Below are 26,567 nucleotides of genomic sequence, written 5' to 3'. Positions count from 1 at the left end.
CATCTTTCCACAGGAATGTTGAAAGGCGTTGATGAAACTGGTGAATCTGTGAAAATATAGGACTCCAAGGCAATACTTAGGACAAAAAATATAATTGGAAAAGTGAGAACAACCTAGAATGATTTTTTTCCACAGGTTTAAGTCTTAGGATCATATTCATACAGAATTGTTTACATAACTTTACTGTTTTTTTAAAGTTAATATAATTACCTGATAAGTATTTCAAACACTGTATAAAGGTATATTATAGAAGAAAGTATTTCATCCTTGTGCTCTAGTCTTCCAGGTTCCCTTGTCAAAACCACCATTGTTACCATCTTTTTTTCTGTACTATAGACCTCACTTCTTCCAAAGAGACTTACTCTGACCACTCAATTAATAATTTCAACCTACCTAGCACTCTCAAGCCCCATACTGTGCTCTTTTATTCCCTATTAACATACATACAATTAACTTTTAATTATGTTATTGTTTATTGTTTCTCTTCTCCACTAGAAAACAGGATATTGTGATTTTATCCATTTATTCAATATGTTTAAAACAGGCATTGTGTTCAATAAATATTTATTGAATTGTATAGATAAATGACTGAGTAGATCCAGAAATATTCCACGCCTAACAAGGCATATGTATGTATAGCTCTCTCTTATTCTTTAAACTTTTTTTTAATCCAAAAGGTTAACAAAGATAATGTGAAATTTACTTTCTTCTGTGATAAAATTTTCCAAGATTTTTCTAAATTGGTATATAGAATAGAAGCACCTCATTCTTTTTTAACAGCTGCATAGGATTTGTTGCCTCTAACAAAAATTTATTTTATCACTCCACTATTGATGGACAAGTAGGTTGTTTAAAATATTTTCCTACTATAAATAATGTAATGAAGAGCCACATAGAAGTCTTTATTGATATATAAGTAAATATCAATAAAGACTTCTGTGTGGGTAAGTCTCCAGATGATTTTCTCAATAAAAAGATATGTGCTTCTAAATCATGACAATATTATCAAATTTCCTTACAAGGACATTTGCAAATTTAATACGAAGGATTATCAATGTGCCTATTTTTCAATCTTTAGTCAAACTGGTATAAAAATCTTACAAAAATTATAAAAATATGATAGGTGAAGTGCAACTTTATAATTGCAACTTTAATTTGGATTTCTCACATTATGAATGATACTTATCATCTTTTCATAAGATTTATTGGGTGTCATGAAATTTTTTCTTATTGATATGTAACAACTCTTTGTTTAGTAAGAAAATTAATGCTTTGTTAGTCTTTCTTCTTTCACTTTGATTACCTTTTGACACTGTTTTTATTTTAGTCCTTGAAGAACATTTTTTTTCTTTTAAAGCAAAACACCATTTTTTTCTTTTTCTTCCTTCTGTGGGTTTTGCATTTTTGTCAAGATTTGTATGTGGCCCCCCAAAATAAAATTAAAATCCTAATGGTAATTCTAGCACTGTCAGTTTTGTCATTGTTTTAAGTACTTTATACACTAGGAAGTAATTTTGGTGAATTAAATAATGTAGGGATCCAACTTTATTTTTGTATAGATTGCTGGTCATTTGACTTAACATTAAATAATTCATATTTTCCCTATGTTTTACTTTACTAATTCCTCATTTTAAGTGTATTTTATTGTTCTTTAGTTTTTTCACTTATTTTCATCACTTCTTATTCACTAACGTAAGTATTTTGGAATATAAATTTTACTTTGTTTATTGAATTAACTTTATCCCATAGCTAATTGGGATGTCATTAATTTCTGTTTTTAAACATATGAAATACTGGTTTTGTTTGCTTTTGTTTATCTAAGAAGGAGATTTTAAAATGCCCATGTGGTATAGTGTGGTGGGTTTCTTTTCCCCCTGGCAAGAGAATTAGGTTTGTTATTAGTTACTGTTTTATTGCCTTGTGATCCTAGAATGTCATAAACAATATTTTTTGGAATTGCTTGACTTTTTTCTCAAATTTTGTAAATGTCCCATGGATAGTTAGAATATATAATATCTTTTTCAGGGTGCAGAGTTTAGTTTATAGCAATTAGACATACATTATTAATTATGCTCAAGTTTCTGTAAGATTATTTTTTATGCATATATGTATACACTTATCTGTGTATGGGCTAACATAAAATGAATTAATCTTCTACTGATAAGTTCTTGCTGCCTATTTCTACTTCTAGCATATGGCTTTTGCTTTATGAATTTTGATTCTGTGCTATTTGTTTTACACATATCCATTACACTTAAATCTTCACTGTGAATTTTACCATATATTATGGTAAATGCCCTTTCCATTATATACTTTGTTGCCATAAAAATCAACATTGCTTGATGTTCATGTCATGACAACTGATTTAGTTTTGCTCACATGTGCTTGGTGTATCCGTACCCATTTATTTACCTTCATTTTATTTCAGAGTTGTTTTTTCTAAGCTAAGGTGGGTGTTGTTTTTTTTTTGCTGCTTTCAAAATTTTATTAATTAATTTTAATTAATTAATTTATTTGCTTTCAGAAGTTGATATTGATATGTCTTTTGTGGATTTCTTTCAGTTTATCCTGTTTGGCATTCACATGGCTTCTTGAATCTGTTGGTTTATACTTTTTGTCATGTTAAGAAAATTTTTAGCCATTATTTCTTTGAATACTGGTTCAGTCCTGCCCTCTTTTGTCTCTCCTCTGAGAATCTGATGACATAAATGTTAGATCTTTTTTTATGTTTCCACAAATCCTGAGGCTTTGTTATTTATTTATTTTATTTTTTTAATTTTTAGCTGTTTGTTTTCTTTTCCCTTTCTGTTGTTTAGACTGGGTAACTTCTACTGTTTTATCTTTGAAGTGACTAATGTGTTCCTCTGTCCTATTCATTCTGCTATTAAGCCCACCATCCTTTGAGGTTTTTCTGTTTGTTTGTTTGTGTTTGCTGAGCATTTCTATTTCTTCTTTTATTTATTTTGAAGCATGTCCATAGTTGATCATTAAAGCATTTTTATGATGGCTTCTTTAAAATTCTTATGAGATGATTTTATCATCAATGTTATCTGAGTGTTGTTGTCTGTTAATTATTTTTCTTATTCAAGTTTCTTATTCAAGTTGAAATTTTCCTGGTTGCTGAACATATGATGAATAATTTTCAAATGAAACTTGGACATTTTAAATATGATACGAACCTCTGGATCTCATTTAAATCTCCTGACTTAGTAAATCTCCTATGACACTGCACTGGTGAGAAAAGAAGTTCACCAGATAGAGGTTGAAGTCCATGTTCCCCAATGAGTCTCCAAATGGGAGGGGGATAAACATGACTCATTCCTGCTGGGCCAAGGTGAGAGCTCAGGCTCCCTACCAAGTCCCTGCTGACACCTAACTGACAGAAGGGTAGAGGTGCCTCCTTATAGTTTCCCACTTGGCCTCTACTGACACTGTACAAATATGGGATGGCCTTATCGCTGTTTGGTAGATATAAAAGTCCTGACTCTACTATAGCTCATCCGATGCCACCCTAGCGGAAAGAGGTGGTGTCTCCTTACCATCTGGTGGGGGTGGAAGTTCACACAATCCACATAGTTTGCACTGACACGAGGGTGGGGTCTGTTCCTATCTGGCAGGGATGAAAGTCCCAGACCTACTAGGTCTTCTCTCACACGATCCTGGTGCAGGGGAAGGGGTGTCTCATTACATCCTGGTGGAGTGTGAAGTGTAGATTCCTCAGTTGGTCTTTGCTGATGGGGCTGGAGTTGAGGATGCAGTTTTAATTTGTAGTGTGCCTGGAGTAGACTGGTTATTGTCTAAGTTTTTTGTCTTGCTAGTTTACTTTATTCCTTGTCTTTTGACTAGAGGAAGCAGGCTTATTTTGAACCTTATTTTATCTGCACTGATTAGCCTTTCTGTGTTTCCGACTTCTCTGCACCCAGTTCAGGATAAGTAAGACAAAAAAAGAAGACCCAGGGAACTCATCCACATGTTGTTTCCCAGATCTCCGCTGTTCCTAGAGAGTCTGCCATCTCTCCACATTTTAGAGATCCTTATATTTGCTTTTTATGTAGTTTCTAAAATTTTTACTGTGTTTGAAGAAAGGAATAGGGAAAGGTGTATATATGCCATCTTTCTCTAAGTGCAAGTTTTATAATTTTACGTAATCTAAGGAAGCTTCTTTAAGCAGTGCATGAAATATTATATAATATCATGAATTTCTTTATTCGGTACATTTGACCCTTCAGTATGAGTGGTGGTGGAATTAATATGATTATGCTTTCTCCTAATTTTACTCATTCCTCTCCTCCACTTGATTTTAGTTGGCTATATTTTTATTCTTAAATTCTCAATGATAGCATTCTAATTTCCAGAATTTACCATTATATATTTAAATATACTTACTGAGTTGTCATAATTAAACAATATGTTTTGACACAGCTCTATTCCTGGCATCCCACAACTACTAATGAAGAAATAACATTAGTATACTTATTCTCCTCCATCTTCTATTCCCTTCCAGTTCATGCTTGTTAAAGTTAGGCTAAAATCACGTTATAATATTTATATATTTATCTTATATCATGTGATAATGATCCCCACATTTGTTTTAAACTTATCCCTAATTAAAATGTATCTCTCACCAATAGTCTTTTTACCAGGGATTTTCCATTTATTACTTGGTGGCTCAAATTTATCTTTCATTAGTTTTTTTCAAAATATTTTATAGCTACTATACTCCCAGAAACATTTTATTATTAAAAATAGTTGTTTACCATCACATAATACTTAAATAACAGTTTCACTGTGTATACAATACTCTAGTTATATTTTTCCCCAAGAACTTCATAGGCATTGATTAACCATATTCTAGCAATGAATACTGCTAAGAGGTATGAGGCCAGATTGATTCCCCCCTTATATGAGATCTCATATTTTTTCTTATATTCTCAATGGAGTTTTCCCTTGCCTATGATCAATCCTAACAAGTATTTCCAGGGATAGAATTTATTCATTCAATCTGCAGCATCAGATCTTCTTTCATTTCATCTTGAATATTATATTTGATTATGTTTCTTTTCCATTTCATTATTTTCATTCTCCTCAAGCATATTCTTTATGTACCTGGCTGTCCCGTCAGTGGAACCCATCCTCCTATTACTTGCATTCTAGGTGGCACTAATTCATATGATGTGAGGTTTAATTTTCTTTTCTACTTCTTTTTGAGCTCTGCCAGCTTATTTTTTCATTTTCTTTTGTTGTGTTTTCATTTATTTCATGAACCCTATATCTCTGCATTGCACTCACATTTTATAGAGGACACTTTTTCATTATGTCCTTTGAATTTCTGGTCAATATTTTCATGTGCTCCATAACAAAACTGCTCTGTGTTGAATAGTTTCACATTTTGTTTCTAAAATGAAGAGAGCTTTTTAAAATGTATCAGCTTAGTTTCTCTCTCTCTCTCTCTCTCTCCTTCCTTCCTTCCTTTCCTTCCTTCCTTCCTTCCTTCCTTCCTTCCTTCCTTCCTTCCTTCCTTCCTTCCTTCCTTCCTTCCTTCCTTCCTTCCTTCCTTCCTTCCTTCCTTCCACCAACTTAGTTTTCTATTTCTTCGGTATTTGTGGGAAGGTAGAGTGGATTTGGGGCTAGAAAAATGATTTCAGCTGGTAGGAAGCCTCCTGGCCTCCACATGACACAAAGTTGGGAGAGAGAGAGAGAGAGAGAGAGAGAGAGAGAGAGAGAGAGAGAGAGAGAGAGAGAGTAGGCTTGGTCTCCCTTTAGCTGCAAGGCTGCTTACCGCCCACAGAGTCCTCTGTATCCTAGTACAGAGTTGAAAAGATGACTTGTCTTTTCACTTCTTGTTTTTTTCCCACTTTTCCTGCCACTCTATTCTGTGGCCTGTCCATGCACCAACTCCTGTGCTTCAGCAGTGGGTCATTAGTTTTGCCCCTCTGTGTGAGCCATGGAGAAGTGGCTGCACACTGCTGGCTGCTCTCAAGTGTTGTAAGGGCCCAGCATCCTTTCCACATGTCCACAATGTCCTGAAGTTGATACTTCTTCTGTTATTATGAGTACTATGATGATAATAAATATTATGATTTATGACAAGAAAGTTTTGGTTTTAAACAGAGATCATGCTGTTTTTTTGTTGTTGTTGTTGTTGTTTTCCCCCGTCTTTTATTTTTCTTTCAGCTTTCAGCAGGCTTCTGAAAGTTTCAAAGGACATGAAACTCTTCTGTTCTTATAATTAGATATCTCTAATACACAATTTCTGGTAATTTTACAAAAGTTAGCCAAATTTATTTGCAAATCTACCCCTAGTCAAGAGGATGCAGAAATTATTCTTTGTTTTTGTTTTCAATTTTTGCTTATCCTCTGGTAGACTATATCCTATATAGTTCTACAGGAGCATGTACTTTCATGTTATTAAAGCCACTTTTAAGAAAAAAGTATTGTAAACAATGCCCACTTAATTATATTGCCTGGCATAAAATTGGCCTCCGTAGTTTAGCATAGTTAATGCCTGGATGAACAAGTGGCCCTGCAGTCATGGTTACCTTGCTGACACCTGGCTCCCATTCGGCCAGGTGAACACTGGCACCTTCCAGTCACTGGATCGCAGTGTCTTGAGCCACAGGAACAGCGTTGGACACAGTCCTGCCCGTAGTGATCAGCAGGACAAGCTGCAGGAAGGAGCAAAACAAAAGCAGATTTTTCTTATTAAAACCTTTTGCCAGTCAAGATTTTTATAAACTTTTAGATACATGACACTTTCTTTTAATCAACAGATTTCCCTGACTTGTCTTCAATTTGGATTGCAACTTAAAAGTTACTTTGAAAAAAACAAAACAAAACAAGAGGAACTGTTCAAATCGCTGCTTACTTAGTGTAATTTTAGCTGACATCAGGAATTCCAACGAACTATCTAGTGTCAATTACATATATGATACAAATGACTCTTACAAACTCAGTCCCCGTGGCTGTTGTAGCAAGTGTGTATGCAAGTGTGTGTGTGTGTGTGTGTGTGCGTGCGTGTGTGTGTAATAATCTTGAGTATGTTTTCTCTTAAAGTCCACTCTAGAATTTTAGCTTACACTTTCACACAGTAATATAAGATCCATTATGTTCACATCTCCAAATATTTATTTATGTATTTACTAACTTATTTGTAAATTTATTATTTATTAGAAACCAATAAATGTATTAAATTATCTTTCATAAATTATGTTTATTAAATTAATTATATGAACTAATATAAATTTAAAATCAATTTATTAATAAATTAACACATTTACCAATTTGTTTCATTGTTTTGCTAAAACCTCATTCCACAAATTCATTGAGATGCTTACCAAAATACAGGTAGCAGAGAAAGATAAAATAAATACTGAGAATCAAACGAAGGGAAAATATAGCAACAATATATGCATAAATGAATATCATAATTCCTTGAACTTGTAAGAGGTAGACAGCAAGTTTGGCTCTGACCGACCTAGCCACCAAAACAAAGCAGGAAATGTATTCAGATACAGAATCACAGCTTTTTGAAGACAAAAGTATTCCCAATATTCAGGGAAACCATAGGTTTTGAAGATGCTTTGGCCTGAGAAAATTAGGAAACTTCTGTCAAAGATTCTCTTTGAAGAACAAACACAAAGGAGCCAGTGAGAACCTTGAGGAGATGTTTATGGGTTGGCTTAAATTCAAAGATAACTTGGCTGTTGAGGCCTCAGAGGCAGGATCCACCAGGTTTCAATTTTCCACTACTAGGAGCCAGGACTATGTCTTATTCATCTCTTATCCTCAGAACAGCAGGGTACTGAGGCAGGGTAATTAAAATTATCCTCATAAAAGAACACTGAGCAACTACCTGCCTGGGGAAGATAAGCATTTTGGATATCTTTAGCACATAAGTTTGTTTTTTTAATTTTTATTTTTTAATTACAGTTAACATTCAACATCATTTTATATTAGTTTCAGTCATCCAGCATAGTGGTTAGACATTTATATAACTTACAAACTGATCCCCTGATAAGTCCAGTACCCACCTGGCACCATACATAGTTATTACTATATTATTGATTATATTCCCTACGCTGTACTTTACATCCCCATAACTATTTTGTAATTACTAATTTGTACGTCTTAATCCCTTCACATTTTTCACCCAGTCTCCCAACACCCCTCCCATCTGTCAATCGTCAGTTTGTTCTCTGTATCTTTGAGTCTGTTTCTGCTTTGCTTGGTCATTTATTTTGTTTTTTAGATTCTACATATAAGTGAAATCATATGGTATTTTGTTTATCTCTGTCTGACTTATTTCATTTAGCATAATACCCTGTAGGCTTATCCATGTTGTTGCGAATGTTAAGATTCCACTCTTTTTCATGGCTGAGTAATATTATATAAATATCTATATCTAGATACAGGTATAGATATCTCCACATCTTCTTTATCTAATTGTCTGTTGATAGGCACTTAGGTTGAGTCCATACCTCGGCTATTGTAAATAATGCCGCAATGAACATAAGGGTACACACATAAAATTAAAAATAGAACTACTTTATAACCCAGCAATTTCACCTCTGGGTATTTATCCAAAGAACTTAGCACCTGCCCTATCACAAACTCCATTATCATTCTTCCAAATGAAGAAATCTCAAGTTTACAATCACAGTACTTCTATCATTAATTAAGATCTATTTATGGTTCTTTTACTCTTTTAACTGTGAAGTACAAATTATACAGAATAGTGCAAAAAACATAAATGTACAGCTCAATGAAGGGTCACAAAAAGAACGTCCTTACCATAGTTCAAAGAACATAATATTGCCAGGGCCACATCTCCACCCTGTGCTCTCCTACCAATTGTTTCCTCTATCTCCCCTAAAGGTCATCTCCATCTTGCAAACTATCCAAATATTTATAAAATGGCAGATCTGATAAAAACACATTTCATTTGCTAAGGATATCCCCAAAAAGTCAGTGCATTTTTAAGGGATCTTTAATTTACAACCAGTCACTTAAAGTTTATATCAATAGTTGTTTTTATGATAAGTAGTTAAGGTCTTTGGATTTTAGGGAGCTTACTTTTCAGTAAGTAAGCGAACTGCTTAATATTGAGCAGGATATTGCAGAGGATAAATGAAATTGTGGAACTTTAGACAATGAGTTTGGCATCGTGCACATAGGAATCCCCACTCTGCTCTGTTCTTGCCAAATAGATTTTTGAATCTTGACTTGAGTCCAGCCTTGCTGGGGCAAGAGTAGTTATGACCAAAGTGCTCTCTTTGGCTGTGTTCACTGACTTCAACTCTCAAACTCCTGAAGTAAGTATTCCTCAACCTAGAATTTAGGCCAATTGGTGTCTGCTGTTACTGTAGCAAATTATTATGTAAAATAATTGCAACAATATTTACTTAAGTGTGGTTTTTTTTAAAAAAAATTCTGTTTTATCATATCCATTTTATAATAGGTAGGGTGACTTACTTTGACTGCAGTCAGCCCCAATAAAGCCGGGAGGGCAGTCACAAGTGCCAATCATGGTGTCACAGTTGCCGCCATTCAGGCACTTGCAAGTCCTTTGGCAATATGGACCATATGTACCTTTTGGGCATTCTGTTGAAGGAGAACAAAACCATATGAGGTACTGTAATTTGAAGCAATCAGCGTTTAAAGTTATGCTCATAGACATGTGGTTAACATTCTAATTACTGTTCTTTGGTATTTTTCAATCACTTTCAACCTATTGATTCAAGGTATGGAATTATCTGAGGATACGAGATGATATAGATAGATGCTTTAGAAAAATAGATGGGACATAAAGTTTCTGATGCTGCTCACAAATAAGATATAAGACACTTAACTTTGACCTTTCTTGGAAATCTACCCACTTTTAGAGAATACTCAGAATAGGAGATAATCACCAAACAGGGCTTTTTCATTCCAGCCTAGATACATTTATTATTTTGGTTAATATGTAAGTGTTATAGTTTGTATTGTCAGGAATGATCTGGGTTTAATACAAGTAAGAATTCAAGATGGCCCCAAACAGTGAGGAAGTGTTTATTTTCTGTTAGTTTCTCAATTTTCTAGTTTCATATTCATGACTGTGTGGCTTACCATGATGATCCCTGCTATAGAGATAGATAAATGGCCAGACTTCAAGATCAACGAGACTGAACAGTACAAAGAGTGAGCTGAAAACCACATTATCTGTGCAGTAAATACAAGATTGGAGGTGTTTAGCCAGGAGAACAATCCAATTAAAACATGGGCAAAGGACATGAACAGGCACTTTTCCCAAGAAGCATACAGATGGTCAACACATATATGAAAAGATGCTCAACTTCAGTAGCTATTAGGGAAATGCAAATCAAAACCACAATGAGATTCCACCTCACCTCTGTTAGAATGGCTATCATCAACAGGAGAAGTAATAACGAGTGTTGGAGAGGATGCGGAGAAAAGGGAACCCTCGTACATTGCTGATGGGAATGTGAATTGGTATAGTCTCTGTGGAAAACTTCCAATTTCTAAATTCATAGAAGTTTGAGTTTCAAGAGACTTCAGGTCTATCTGGTTCAACTCTTATTTTAAGATGAGGAAGTTGAGGCCAACAGAGTGAAGTGACTTGAAATATTGACTGCACAAAATTCTTTCACTGATTAAAGATAATCCTCTTTATTCTTGTTACATATTTAAAACATAATGTTGTAGCTAAATTTGCATAGACTGTAATTTGAACCCTATGTCTTTCACTTACAATGTTATGGCTTTGAGTAAGTCCTTTCTTTGAGATTCTGGTCCTTCATACCGAAAGGGATAATAACAAAATCACAGGCCTATTATAGGAACTAGAGTGAAAAAGTAGAGTATCTAGTACATTGCCAAACCCAGATATCTCCCAAGTCAATGGTAGCTGTAATTTTCATTAACTGTGGCAGGATCACTGATAGGCATGTAGCATAACCTTTTCCTTACCTGCTTGACCTGCATAAAAATATTTGGTATTTGCCTTAGTTCCTTTTGCTTGGAAAATCTTTTTACTTGTGGAAGAATAGCTCTGACAATGACTAAGCTAGACAAGATGAATCTTTCTTCCTTCCCTTTTATCTTGTATTATTATTATTATTATTAGTAGTAGTAGTAGTAGTAGTAGTAGTAGTAGTAAGAATCAGAAGGTAAAGCACATTTTTAAAAAGTATTTCACATGTAGCAGGTTTCAGAGGTAGAAACAACACAAAAAAATGTTTTATTGAGATTCAGATGGTTTATAATCCCCATATATATCCTGTACTAAAACCCATGGTTCTCACCTTGAGTCTCAAACTCAAAGAGTTGCTGCTTCTTTCCTCTCTTCTCTTCTGATTTTAAAACAAAATTCTCCATGATGGAGATGGAAAGCAAAACACTTTAAAATTATTCATACCGAAGGCTATTCTCTGTGATACTTGTTGTATTTCTTTATTCAACTCTGTGAAAAATGATGGATTCACTTCACATTCTCTTCTGTCATTTCCTCCTTCTAAGGGATGCCGATTTGTATAGCTAATTCACACCCCCCCCCTTTTTTTTGGTGCACAATATTCTTTAATTCTCCCAAGAAGTTCTTTTTCTCTCTCATAAAAGTTCAAGAGTGCATCTACAAACAAAATTAGTGGTTAAAAGGAAGTCTCCATCTCCTCCTTTTGTCCTATTCACCAAGATAAAAAATTATTTCATGTCCATCTGGGTCCGTATTTTAGAACATAAATTTTTATAATTTTTATCATTACTATGTATGATGCTTTAAAAAATGTTTAGTTAGCTGCTTAATATTAGAGTAACTACACATAAAGCAAGCTGAAGGCATGGAGTTTGAAACAATGAAGTCTAGTATGTACTGCTGGCCTGTTGCTTCCACAAAGGAGGTTAAATTTATAAGAGTTGATTAGTATAGAAAACTCTGGAGTCACATTACTGTGAAGTGGAAAATGACATGGATTTCTGTGCAAATAAAGAAAAGATCAACACCTGATAAAGTGAAACTTATGAAATTATTAATGAGGAAAATGTTAAACTGTGAATATAATTATGGATATCAAAGAATCAGTATCTCAGTTGAAAGGAAAAAAGAGCTTATATGTAATTATTTGATAATTTTAAATAACTGATATATGTAAAGGTTTATATTCTGAGATCACTTTTATGTGAGTCGAAGTTACTTAGGAAACATAATTTTCCTCTGATGTATACCCATTTTGCACATTATCTTAATGGTGGTTTTGGTATTTGATAGAATCATCTGTCCCTGTTCTTTTTTTTTGTATTATAAAAAAAAAAAAATCACCCAATTTTTAGCTTTCAACTTAGCCTTTTGAAGTAGGGACACTGAACTTGATGAAATTAACCTGCTAATAAATACACTATCTGTTGAAAGACAGTTTATGTGCTGATCTCTTAGTCCTGCCAATCATTAAATTTATATCGAGTATGGTACTTGTTTACAGAAGTTCCCATAAATTTTTTCCCCAAGAATAAGCAATTTTATGGATAACTCTACTTTCTTACATAGTTCTGTAGCAATGTAAAAGTTTGACTTCTGGAATCATGCACACATCCCTTGCTCAAATGTTCACCAAATTTAATAAGGAAACACATGACCGAGAAATAATGATTTCATTTGGCTTGTTTGAGTGAAATTCGGTCTCCTTGCCCTCATTTCCTAAAGTTCCATCTTGATCATTACTTGGCCTTTGCTTTATCCTTTACAACTAACTACTCCTCCTGGGAAATTTTGTCTCTCTGGCAAGGGCTGTTTAGTTATTTTCCATTAGAGGGTGACTATTTTATCCCATCCTTGCACCATCCCCTCTCCTTGAAGGAGCTTGAATAAGAAGAAGCTTGAATATGAATTCACAGTTCTGATTTGTTTAAGTATTACAGGCTACTGTATACTATGATGATGTAAATGGCTTTCACTAGAAAATCAGAACAAGCAAGGTTGTGACTGTATCCTGAAGCACTTAGCTCTGAAGCAGATAAAATGCATAAGTCTGCTTTTTACAGGATCTGTTTCCCTAGTATTTGACCAAATTACTCACACATAGACTAGCCATTATTATGCAGTTTTATTTGATATTGAAAATAAATATTAAGATTTGGTCTGTCTGAATTTGTATTGTTATGAGCAGGAGCATTAGGTATCAATGTCTTGAAACTTCCTCCTGGCACAGGTAAGCTCTTCTGTTGTCTATGTTTCTCAAAGCATTCTATAGCAAGTGTGATAGCATTTTGTGAATACTGCCAACAGAATTGCCCATGGTTTTAGAGGACCTCATTGCCTTAAATTCTCTCAGAGTCATTATAGACAGTGAGTATTACAGGTTAGAGAAATAAAAGATTTCCAGGGTCCGTAGTCACTTTACAATTTCTTATGGTCAAAAATACATTGCCTGATGAGTTTACATCTACCAGACAGTTTGTTTTGCTCACATGCCATCCACATGTGGAGACTGACCCATTATAAATTACGAACAAGCGGTGAGAGTCCTACTGCACGTTTGTCGGCTTCCTCTGACCTCTGCTGAGAGAAAATTTTGATTCTACACTCTGAACTTGAGAACATGAAAGCCCAGTTGTTTTTGGCTGCTGAAACTTTTGCTTTGAGCCAGCTACACCTTTTATGGATATTTTCTTGAACCCTTTTTCATAGTCCTGTAATTATAGTGGATGTTGCCAAGGAACCTTTGCAGCAACTTCCAACCACGTGTTGCCTGGAACTAAGCCAATCTCACTAGTCAAGGAGCGGCTCCCGGCCTCAGCCTTGCTTTTACAAGGCAAAGCTATCCTCCTTCAACCCAAGGTAGCTTGCCTTCTGAAACAGAAGTACTACCAGCTATTGTAACTTGATATTATTTTATGAATATAAAATATCCTTTCTATCTGGAAGGAATTCTTCCTGAGAAACGTGACAGAATCGAATGTGAGGGAATCACTTCTTTCTCCAGTACCAGGGTAATTGAAATTTGCCATAACCAAAAAATAATTAACATTTTACAAATTTTATATTTTACATCTTCATTTTAAGTTTGAATAACTCCAATAGTTGTGGGCTCCAAATACAATACTAATTGAAACCATTTCATACACACTTAATTGTGTTTTTAGCTGGTAATGTTTAAAATTAGGACACAAAAGAAAAGTGATATTCAAAATACACATTCTGTGGCTTGTAGAAAATTAAAATCAATAGATTGGCCATAAGTCTAGGTTTTATAGGTGGCATTTGAGGGGGAAATCCAAAAAATCATCCATATACTTGCAGAATTGGAAAGGAAAGCAGAAGGAATCTGCTATGGGAGCAACTAAGGAGAAAAGAGAGTAGAATTGGCCAAGTTGGGGGAAAAAAACGAAACTGAGTCCAAATCATTTTATTCTTAAACCTATAAAAAGTACATTACAAATAATTACAAGCTTAAAAATTAAGTAGCTGACTGAACATTTTAACATGCTCCTTGGGACTTTTGATCATGTGTTCTCCTATAACCATTTTCGATGTTAAAATGTCCTAACAGATCAAAATAAGGTATTTGGTGTAGGAACTATTCTCTTTTTATTACACAACAATGAGCCAACTGGCATTTTATCCTTTAAGAAAGTCATTGTTTTCATTCCAGAATAACAATTTGTTTAATTTGATTGTTCCTAAGGAGATCCTGGAACTTACTTTATGAATCAGTTTAATATGTTGCCAATTTGCTACATATTGATTTATAATAATCAGTTTATATTTTCTTCTTTATTTCTTTCTTTTTATATAGTTCTTGTCTTTTTGGTGGGGGGAGGGGCATATTTTGAATAGAAAAGGCAAGATAGGAGAACAACTTAAACAACAAACTATGTGTTTTCAACCATTCCAATAAAAATTCCCATAAGATTTGCTATGGATTAGAAGGTTGAATTAACACTTGCCTTTTTGCATTTGGAGTGATGGCCCACCTTATTGTTGTCTCCTCAATAAATTACAACTAAAGCAGAGAACACACTTACTGAGATGACAGCGGTTTCCATGGTAGCCAGGCAGACAGGTACATCTCCCTGTGACTGGGTGACAGTCTTCATTCTCGGCTGAACACTGACATACCTGTTTACAGTCCTTCCCATATGTGCCTGGTGGACAAGCTAAGGGGAAGAGGAAATGTAAACCCAATGAATTAAATTTGTCTGTGTAAATATAGCTCTAAAAGTGAAAGCAGGGAAAAATTTATTAAATAAGACTATTGCCTACAGAAGTGTGCTGCCCTTTGGGATTTAGGTTTCATTAAATTTACTTGGGGATTACTTCACTGTTTGATTTTGTTTTGTTCAGTCAATTTGTGACCGACTGTCAAGGGCCGGCTACAATTTTCTTGTCACTGAAGAAAATCATAGTGTGATGTCAGGTAAAATCAACTGAAATAATAGTATAATTCATGAGGGACCACATATCTGGATAAAGATATTTTTTCTGGTGCAGCCGGTTTAAATTCTCAAGGTTGTTTCTCTCTGCACATTAGCATGTACTGTATTTGTGTCACTTGTCAGCTACTCTGCTGGGTTGTGCTGTTTCTTTTTACAGGCCGAACAGTAAAAACCTTTTGCTCCAAATTCTCAATAATATCATGCCATTTTGTTAAGAAAATAAAAAGGCTTTTTGGATATTTTCCAGCTAACAAAACAAAGTCAAGTAGACATTTTGAGTTTTCATGGTTGTGTCTAAAGACAATTCGAACAAATTCAGTGAAAAAAAATATAAATTTGACAAGTTGGTTATTACATATCCTGAAGACCTAATATTGAAAAACAATTTCTGGGTCAACCTTTTTATTTATCACCTAGAGGGTATGGCATCGTGAACGAATGAACCTGTTCTAAAAGATGTCACTTTGGAGATGTTGTTGACTGTCTTGTTCATGGCACCTGTGTTTTTGTTGACTGCCCCTGTGTGCCTATGTTGCCAGCTGTCTTCTTAGCATCCACTATCCTTAAGACTATTTCATCTTCCAGTTTTCTTTAAGTGAATAATGACAGCAGTGGCAGAAATTCTGATTTTAAGGGCCATCGGTTGCTTGTTTAGTATTAAAAACAAAGGCTGATTAAACACAGGGCAATTAGTAAAAAAAAGAGGGTTTTATTTTCCCTTTCTGACTGGGATATATACAAATAAAAGAGCATTAAGTGGAATCTGACTCAGTTTCTGAACAGCTAATTATGTAGTCTGCTGTTGGTCTAGACATTATTTTATCTGAGAGTCACTGATTGTTCCAATACATATCAATAAAGCATTTATCCTGAACTTGCCAGGTATGCCAAAAAGCATATCTGGTTTTACTGCCTGAAGAAGTGGTTAAGCAAGAATAACTGATCATGGCATTTTCGTGGTGACTGGGAGTGGATATATGTGATATGCTTGCTTCTTTCACCTACTGTCAGTAAACACATGAAGGCATCACCTATATGACACTGTGATGGAAGGAGCTCCCTAATGGGAAGTTTCTAACATGAAAGGTGAACCATCAGAAAAATTAAAATATGTTTTATCTAGAAACCTAGAGCTGCAGTTATTACAAATTCTTCCCATCCAATTCCTCCCATCAGTAAGAAAATCTTTTTCTTTTTTGGCATGGAGTTATGTGAGCTAAAGCATGGTTTTCCCGCAGCAAATGCGGCCACAAAACCCTGTGCTCTATGGATATCAATAACACTGAGAAGTCAAAGTGGCTGTGCTGAACACAACAGGGTTTGTGTTTTAAATTCCAGTATCCCTATCTACTTAGCCATTTTCCATCTTGAGGTATGGGGCCGTCTGGCATAGGCCTTTTGAGGGAAGGGACATTTGAACCAGTCTGCTTTGAGAACCATCACGATAACGTGCTGGTCTGCAAGCATTCATGAAATGTTGTGTGGTCTACTAAAGGAAATGGCGTGAACTTTGGGACAAGTAGGCCAATGCTATTGACCTTATCTCTGGCTTTAAATAAGTTATTTGAACTCCAAGACTCTCAATTTCCATTCTTTTTATAATGGGATTAATAAAATCTATCTTGTGAATTGTTATGAGGAACAGCCTAGTGGATATAGTAACATAGAAGAATCTCATAGTGCCTCAGTAAAATTCATGTCCTTTCCATTGAAACACTTACATTTAAAATCAGAATCAACTAGTTAACAAAGGTGCTATATATGGGCAAACATTATAAAAACATTCAAATATTTATGGAGAAAATTATCCAATATTTAAAAACCATCTTTATATATGTATCTGCTATCAGGAAAAAAATATACATATTTCTAAAAAAACAAGAGAAAAAAACACATTGAAATCACATGACATGAAATTTTTGAAACACATATAAATAAAATTTTCACGCACATTTTTACCTTTGATTCTTGAACTCCAGAGGAAGTAAAATTGCAGAAGATAAAAATAATGTACCCATAACCTCCTAAAACTCTTAAAATCAGTTCTCAAATGGATGTTTAAAGATATTGTAGGAACTTACAATATATATTGCAAAACAATAAAAAGAAAATGAAAATAAAAGCAAGAAAATACATTCTGAATGTTATCCAAAGAAAAGTTTTGAGAAATATTATAACATTTCTTAGGTAGCATATGCATCATGAAAACATCCATCAATTGCCACCTGGTTAATTAATGATTACATTGACTAACACTTTAGAGGAAATCAAAGTTAATGCAAAACCTGCCTTGTGTCTTCTGAAAGAGAAGATGATTTGTTAGTTTATTGTTTCATGCTTCCAGATAGACTTCATTATGGGGCATGACTTAACCCATATTACAAGACATGCAGAATATTGGAATATTTTCATTCAGGCAAGGAATATTTCTTGAATACCTACAATGTGTTAGGTTCACAGCAGTGAGCAAAAGCAAACAATTCTTATACTCATCAAACTTGCAATAGTGGGGAGATAAACACAATAAAACAATCATTCAAATAAAACATCTAATTTAAAATGTTATAAAGGTACAGGGTGTTATGAAAGAGAATAACATCAGGGACTCCAATTTGGACTTGCAGGTGTGGGATGGGGGGTGTTAATTCCAGATGTTCTCTTTGAGGAGACCACTATTTAACTGAGATCTGAAACACTAGAGAAAGTATATGTAGTGGGAAGTAGAAGGGAATAGGAAAGTGGTAGGGAGATGAAAATTTTCCAGAGGGAGAGACCCAGGTACGTATGAGTTACTGATAAGAGACCTAAATAGAATGTTGGCAATGGTATGCATGTATGTTACCCAATAATCAGGCTTACATTATTTTAAATGTTTCTGCATTAATTTCCTATGGCTGCTGTAACAGGTCACCACAATTTTAGTGCTTAAAACATTACAAATTTATTATGTCACAGTTCTAGAGGTCACAAATCTAAAATCAAGGTATTGGCAGGTCTGTGTTCCTTCTGGAAAATTGAGTGGGTGGGGTTTACTTCCTTACCTTTTCCAGCTTCTAGAAGCCACTTACATTCCTTGGCTTGTGGTGCCTTCCTCCAAGCATCTTCCAAGCCAGAAGCTTAGCTTCTTTCTTCTCTGATTGCGTGTTTCCCTCTTATAAGAGGGAACCTTCATGATTACATTAGGCCCATCTAGATGATCCAGGAAAATCTTCTGATCTCTAACTAAATCACTTCGGCAAAGTCTCTTTTGCCTCATAAGACAACATATTCACAGATTCCAGGAATTAGGACATGGACCTCTTTGAGGGTTTGTTATTCCACCTACCACAATCTCTGAACTCCCAAATGTTTCAAGTGGCTTCTGACTTACCCCTTAGAGATTAAGTTATCATATAAGGTCATGTTCTAAACAATAGCTTCACACACAACTCTTTATAGAAATTAATACAAATATATATTTTAAAGACGACATGATATAAAAATTATATGAGAAAAGCATCACCAATTATTTAAAAAAATCATTTTATTTAGTAAGGACAGGTTTTAATCAAACTAAGAAGCACTTGGGATTCTTGGGAGAAGGTGGGACCCAGCAAGAACCTGGGAAACTTGAGTCCCCAGATACACCTACAGTGAGACTTAGGAAGAAGAGACTTCTCAATGGCTAAAACTCAGAGAAAGGAAGGACTAACTGCAGATCACAGTAGAAGTGTCTAGATCATGAACTACTTTCTCTTCTTAATGTGCTACATAATAACATTATTTCCCTGTGTATTTATTCTATTTTTAAAATATTTTATTAAAAATATTGTGGCATATAATATTATATTAGTTTCAGGTATACACAATAGTTATTCAACAATTATATGCCTAAAGAAGTGATTACTATAGTAAGTCCAGCAACCATCTGACATCGTATTATGCTATCACAGTATTATTGACTATATTCTCCATGCTCTACATACATCTCTATGACTTATTTGTTTTATACCTGGAAATTTGGACCTTTTAGTCCCCTTCAACTTTCTCCCTCTTTTTAATTTTTTAGTTACAGTTGACATTCAGTATTATTTTATATTAATTTCAGGTATACAGCCTATGATTAGACATTTATACAATTTAAGAAGTGATCCCCCTGACTAGTCTAGTACCCACCTGGCACTATACATAGTTATTACCATATTATTGACTATATTTCCTATGCTTTACTTTACATGCCCATGATTATTTTGTAACTACCAATTTGTACTCATTATTTCCCTGTTTAAAACAAAAACCAAAAACTTTAGGAGCTCCTCCCTATAAAACAGTATTTGTTTTTATGTATAACTTCTCCTTTTAGCATGTGTTATCATGCACATAAGTAGATATTGAACCACTTGCCCACATGATATGGTTTATAAGTGACAAAACCAGTGTTCTCAAGATTAGCCCTGAGCTTCCCCCCCATCCTCTCAGGGATGCTTCTTAGGAAGTGAGACGGACATTAATATTATATAACTTTGAAGGGATTACAAAGCTGAACAACAGACCAAGTTATGGCTTAATTTACCAGGTAGGAAAATCAGCTTGGAAATATTTATACTGAAAATTTATATTGTTCATCTTGTTTACTAATGAGCCATTCAGACCATTGGAAGAACTGGTCAAACCAGTTTGAAGTAATATAGCTGATGTCTCTTCCTCGCTGAAATCATTCTGGGCAATCAAATGACCACAAAACACCTTAGTGTGGCTTCTGTGTAGATCTCAGCTGCCACTCCATATCAAAACTACATTTTACTCATTTAATTAACCAGTGGATATACTCAAAAATAAGAATTGACAGTGAGTAGGGTAAAATTTATGTCACTTTGACCATGAAGATATAACCTGAATAGATAAATATCCAAAAGATTTTGGAAAGGGAAAATAGTATTTCGTTGGCTTCCCAGGCGTTTGATTAATTTTTATTAAAAATTGAGGAGTCAGTTTTGCTTAGATTCAAGCTAAGACAAAGTGACTTAGAGAAATAAGCACTGGCCATCTCATAAACACTGCCCCTCACCTAGTTTTACTCTAAGGTAAATTTTCTGATAATACTTTTTACTTCTAAGAAGTAAAAATTATCTTCTTCAAGGTGACTTCTGAAAGGTGATTCATAGCTTTAATTTTCCCACTAAGATCTAAAGATAAATGAAGTATTAACTAGAAATTTAATGACCTTGTTTTTATTTAATTGTGTGATCTACTGCCTTTTATCATTATATTCAGTAAGCAACATATCTGGCTGGCAAACATTTTATTAGGTGGCATATAGAAGTCAAATTACAAATATAAGAAATGCAATGAATTGAGTTTTTGTTTGGAAATCCATGACAATTTTAGCATTTGACATGACATAGAATAACTTATTGTTGGAAGACCCTGTCCAGCCTGGCAAGAAGATACATCGTGCAGTCCTAAGATCACAGTCTCTCCACTGTGACAGTTACAAGCTCTGAGGCCATCTATAGCAGCAAAACGTCCCTGACAAGCTAAATAAGCATAAGCAGAAAAGTGTTTTAGATGGTCATAACAAGTACATAACCCTTCCACTAGTTAAACAAACAAACAACACCAACAAAAAACTAAAGCCTATAGGTTTCATGATGGGCAGAGAGATGTATTTAAATTTCATCGAATATTTTGCTTCTCACAAATTAGGATTGACCTTCGGTGGTTTATGACAGCATATTTTGCTCCGGTCTTTATCAAAAGCCTGGTGATAGATCAGCTGTCATCCACCCGTTCCTTAGAATGTCTTTGTATTAAACTAATGGTCCAGCAGAGCAGCCAGGCTGACAGGCAGGTTATTTATTTGCAATCTGGTAAAAGAACTGACAACTTCATTGTTTTAATTGTTCATTTTTCATGGGTTGATGCATTAGCTCACCCGGATCTTTGTGCCTCAGTCAGAGAATAAATATATGGGAGTCAGGGCATCAGAATGCCTGGGTCCATCTTAAAGTTCAAGAAGCTGCAGATGGCCTTGGTGCTGGCTGTGATTCCCAGCATCCCACAGTATTTGGGGATTTTTTTTTTTTTTGTCTTATCTTTGTTCTGCATCTCTTTCCTCTCTTTCAGGAAGACCTATGATGTCAGCTACTGATCTGATTGTTTCTTGAAACAATGTTCCTGGTTCTCACAGACTATTAAAGGAGAAAGACTGGAGTGGACCTAGAGTCTGCATGTCTCAATCAGGGTGGGGGCCTGCCAGAGACCTCAGATATCAAGATATCATCAAGAGCAGATATAGCTCAAGTCAGAGCCTCTTAGAATCACCAGCAAAATTTTGCTAAATATACATGGCCTGACCTCATCCTAGGAGATTTTATTCTAATTCATTGAACCTTTGGTGAGGCCAAATAGTTATAATCCTATCATAAACTCCTGGTGGATAACCATTTATCTGGAGTCTAGACCAATATCCTCAAATTACAGATAAGATATCCAGTAGACTCGATCATTTGCCCAAGGTCATAGCTAATCAATAGCAGAGCTAAAGCTAGAATCCAGGGTCCTGATCCTAAGGTCAATGACCTGACCCTCAAGTCATGCTCCACATCGGACTCCATTCTCCAGCAGCTACTGAGATACTTCATGGAGGTTCTACCAACACCTTCACAAATGATAAAGTATCAAGGCACAATATGGAGGTGATCATTTGCACTCAAGGCTCCTCTCAAATGCTGGACCTTGGACAGCAGAAGACATTCCCCACATTCCAGTTATAAACATGAAGAAGGTTCCTGTTAAGCTATTGGTACCCAAATTACATTATTATTTTTCTACTTTACTGTTTTTCTTTCATATTAAAATTGAGAACACCTCTACAACAAAGGCGATGTTTTATTATTTTTAATGTGCCCGACACTTCATATAGAACCCAGAACACAGAAGGTGCTCAATAAATGTTTGATGAAGGAAAGAAAGAAGGAAGAAAAGCTTCTCTACTTCAACATACAGATCTGTGTGAAAGTCTGATCCTATATAAAAAGAGAACACTGTCTCCCTCTATGTGTTTATACATTCATTTGTTTATTAAATGATTTTTCAACAGTTAAAATTATTCACAGGGTCTTATACTTGGCACTGATGATAGGAAATTGAATAAGACTAGTATCTAACAGACTAATTCAGAAAGATGTGAAGAATTAATGGAGAATAATCTGGCAAGTGCCACTAATACAGACATGTAAAAAAGTCTAAGGTATCTTAAAGAAAAGAAAAGCTAATCCTATCAGGAGGGAATCAGGGTGTCCTCAGAGAGGTGGCATTAGAACTGGGCCTAGAAGAGTGAATAGGAATTCATCAGTCAGAAGGAAGAAAATGAATGAATGAAGTCTCTCATTGAAAGTGACAGACTTATTTGTTTCATGGCTAAAGAACAGGGTTTAGGAACAAGTATGATGTTGAAGAGTTTTGTTGGTCCTTAGAAAAGAAGAATTTTAATATCAAAGGCTTTAATATCAAATTTTAATACCAAAGGCTTAATCTAGTGCATGCAGTTTGCCATACAAACATCATGATCAGACTGATGACAGTGTACATACTGGATTGGAAGATGGGAGCCCAGCTGGAGGTCATTGCAGGCAGACGAGAGAGACAACATGAACCTGAACTGGAGATTTGGAAAGGAATGGAGATAAAGAATTGTGCTGAATTTTTTTTTTTTTTTTTTTTTTTTTTTTTAGAATGACAGATTGTATAAGAGTGGGAAGGCTCTGTCTGTTCCTAAATATTTCTTTTGTTGTTTGTTGTTTTTAAAAACAGGCGTTTTCAGCTTACCTTGGCAATTGGAACACTGGCTGGAGAGGGCAGACTGATAGAGCAGTGACATAGCAAGAGCCATAGAATGTGAATACTCTAGGGACTCGGGAATGGAAAACAGCATAGCATGTGGATCAGAAAGAACAATGATCCTAAGACAATAGATTGTGAAAGCAAGTTCCACCTGGTTCATTTTTTTTTCGTCTTATTTTTTGAGTATATGCTCATATATAGCACAATCCCTAAGGAAATGCTTGGAGTGTTTCAGTGCTGAAATCAAAGTGATGATGCTCCTTTTTGGACACCTTATGTACCATTGTCAGCGTGGTATCTTATGAGAGCATTGATGACAGCTAATGCTCTTTTTATAGAACTTGGTGGTTGTCGTCCTCCAGATGCGTGGATAGTACTAATAAATATCTAGCAAAAGCATTTCCTCTTCATCAGTGCTCCAGATCAAAGGCAAACAATAAATCAAAATTCTATGACTTTTAACATTTCAATTTAATGCTGATAGATTCTATTAATAATCATAGAAGAAATGTCTCCATTCTGAAAACCAAGGGTTAATTTATTCATGCCTGTTTTTCAATCTTGTGTTTTGTTCAGTTACTAAAAGGTAAAAATAAGTTAAAACTGTGGTTAGGAGATTCTAGATGTTGAGAATGCAGGAACTCAAGTGGGGGGAGAAAAAGAAGATTGCAGAAATAAGAGAAGGTAAGAATGACCAAATAGCAGGTATAAGAAATGAATGTCTTGGAGACCTGAGGAAAGGATCATGATTTAAGAACTGACATTTTCTGAGTAACTACTATGTGCCAGACCTGTTCTAAGCCCTCTACTTGTATCATCTTATTTGAAAACGAAAAAACCTGTGAGGGAACAATTGTTATTCTTTTCATTTTACAGAGGAAACTTAAAGAAACTAATGTGAAGCAATTTGCCCAAAGTGTGCACAGCCAAAAATCAGCATTGATGACTCAATATTATTTTCTTAAACAATACATTACACTTCTTCCTGGCAGCAAGGGAGTGTGAATATACTCTATTGGTTTATAGGCTTTACCCAAGGACCTATGATTAATGTCTTTACCTCATTTCACAGAATCAGGATAGAACAGTGAGAGGAGATCTGGACTGAGCATTTGGAGTTATGGATTCCTACCCATGTTACTCTAGGGAAGTCACCTCCTCCCTGAGGGCCATATTGGATTTTGTCATTTTCATAGTTCTATTTAGTTTTACATTTCAAATAATTTTATTATAAAAATGATCAGTAAAACACCTCTAATGATGGAAATCTGGTACATTCTACTTTAGGATAAGTATATAATAAGTTGACTATCATATATTCCAAACCATAGTAACTAATAAGATTAGCTCCTATAATATTTCTGTTTATTTATGAACCAATTAGATACTAAGTTTGAGATGCTATGTCATCAATCATTGTTTTCCTCATGATCCATAGAATTAAAAGGATAGAAATAGTAGACAGAAAGAAGGACACTGATTTCCAACCCACTGCATTAGTGGATGGCACCAATCATATCTGATGCAAGAACTCTTCTTTGGAATGGTAATGAAAGCTATCAGTATTATCCTCTTAGAACTCATAAACTGGATGATAAGCAATATGGTGATTAGACAAAGAGGGAAGGACCAGGTAGAGGTAAGAAACCCTGAAATCCAAAATACTTCAGTGTTTGTGCTTCTGTTCAAGTGTGTTAATAGACCCTTAAATGTGTATCCAAAATAAAGTTTGTAGAATCCAGGAACAGCATAATTAATAGTAATTACTTATTTTATTCAGATTTGCTACCAGAAGACAGGTAATAGTTTTTCTGACTATCATCCTAGAGTGTCATTTTGGGTATCCATATAAAATGAATTCTTAATGAAAATTTTTTCTTCCTATCAATATTAAGGTTAATGAAAGTCAACAAATGATATTCACCTAATATTAATGAAACTTCTGTATCAGAGATCAGCTCAAACCCCAACTTGACAAACAGATGTCTATTTGGCATACTGAATATTATTTCCTCTTTATCACTATAGAAAAATAAAGCATCAAAAATAGAAACAGAAGAGAAGCAATTAATGCTGCCTTACATGATGCAATAAAATTAGATAATGTAGTAGAGTAAGTAGACTCTTGTCTGTTCAAATCATAAAATTATTGTTTTCAGGTCATGGCTTGTGAAAACAAATGCATTTCTTAATACTGATATTTTAAAGACAGGTATACATACTGATAAACATCCCCTGAGACTTCATTAACTCAATTTGCAAATATTAATTCAACGCTTACCATCTGGCAGGCACTGAGTTTATTTAGGAAAAACTCAAAGTTGACCAGATCTGTTTTTTTTATTTTTATTTCAAAGTCACCCCTTTGTCCGAATTCCTTAAGAATAAGAACAACAAGATACTTAAAGGAAACTGGCCCCTAACGTTTATGAATTGTTCATCTCAACTTCCGCTACTTTGACTGCCAACTCTCCAAAACAAACTCCAATTCTATTAGTAATAAAATATTGCAACTACTCTCTGTGAAGCTCTTTCCTTTCCTAATGGCAGTTTACTTGGTCCAAAGTAAAGGACTGAAATGAACTACTTCACTTTATCACTCTTTCCTTACATATTGTCCTAAATAAGTCACATTCTTTCTTAATAATTTAAAAGCATTTTCATTTGTGACCTGGGAATGACTAGAAGAGCTTTTAATATTATTAAGTCTAGATCAAATCAATCCAGTCTAAATAGGGCATGGGAGTAATGCTTCTTTAACCACTCCTCCTTCTTACCAATTATTCACAACTATATTGGTGGCCTTGTTAGAAAATTCTTGACATCTACGATCAGAGGTGCAAAATGCAGGCCACTTTCATACATTTTGCTGACAACCTTTGAACCAAGCTGCCAAGTCAAAGCTTACCATGGTCTTAAAATCCAAATGGTGATTCATTGTTTGCAAACAGGGAGACAGATTACCATTGTTAACTTGACCTGAGCCTCTAACTCTGAGTCAAAATACTTGAAGACATGGGCATCTTAACTAGAGCAAGATATAAATCAAATTACCTTCAACACCACAAAGAAATGAATGGTTGGCATCTTATGAACTATAAAGTGCAGTGGGTTTTCCTTGGAAGATGAAGTTGAGACCGATGACAAAAGACCCCATTACTTAATTGAGTTTAATAAAATATGGAGGAACAAACTTTGTCATGGTTTCAAATAGTCTGATGACTAAATAGAGTCATTCTGAGAGCTTGCTAACTGCACAGTTCTTGGGAATGAAATTTTCTAAGATTATGAATGAGACAAGAAAAAGAGGACTCTCC

At 34.8% G+C, this 26,567-nt stretch overlaps 1 protein-coding gene across 14 annotated transcripts in view; it reads right to left on the bottom strand.

Annotated features, from left to right (window-relative positions):
• LOC109449436 (multiple epidermal growth factor-like domains protein 6) overlaps positions 1–26,567 on the bottom strand; it is a 717,515-nt gene that overhangs the window by 69,377 nt on the left and 621,571 nt on the right. For all 14 annotated transcript variants that reach the window (XR_016019751.1, XR_012494689.2, XM_019735715.3 and 11 more), the window contains 3 exons: positions 15,016–15,147; positions 9,472–9,600; positions 6,540–6,665 (listed from right to left, as the gene is read on the bottom strand). Coding sequence is in view for 12 of the 14 variants with exons in the window: in XM_019735715.3 (XP_019591274.3) it covers positions 6,540–6,665; positions 9,472–9,600; positions 15,016–15,147 (387 nt within the window). In the remaining 2 variants the exon portion in view is untranslated. The remainder of the gene's footprint in view (positions 1–6,539; positions 6,666–9,471; positions 9,601–15,015; positions 15,148–26,567) is intronic.

Source organism: Rhinolophus sinicus, chromosome 17 (assembly GCF_057876585.1).
Source record: "Rhinolophus sinicus isolate RSI-liver-muscle chromosome 17, RSI-T2T, whole genome shotgun sequence".
Taxonomy (NCBI): domain Eukaryota; kingdom Metazoa; phylum Chordata; class Mammalia; order Chiroptera; family Rhinolophidae; genus Rhinolophus; species Rhinolophus sinicus.
This window is presented reverse-complemented; position numbering and strand designations above follow the sequence as displayed.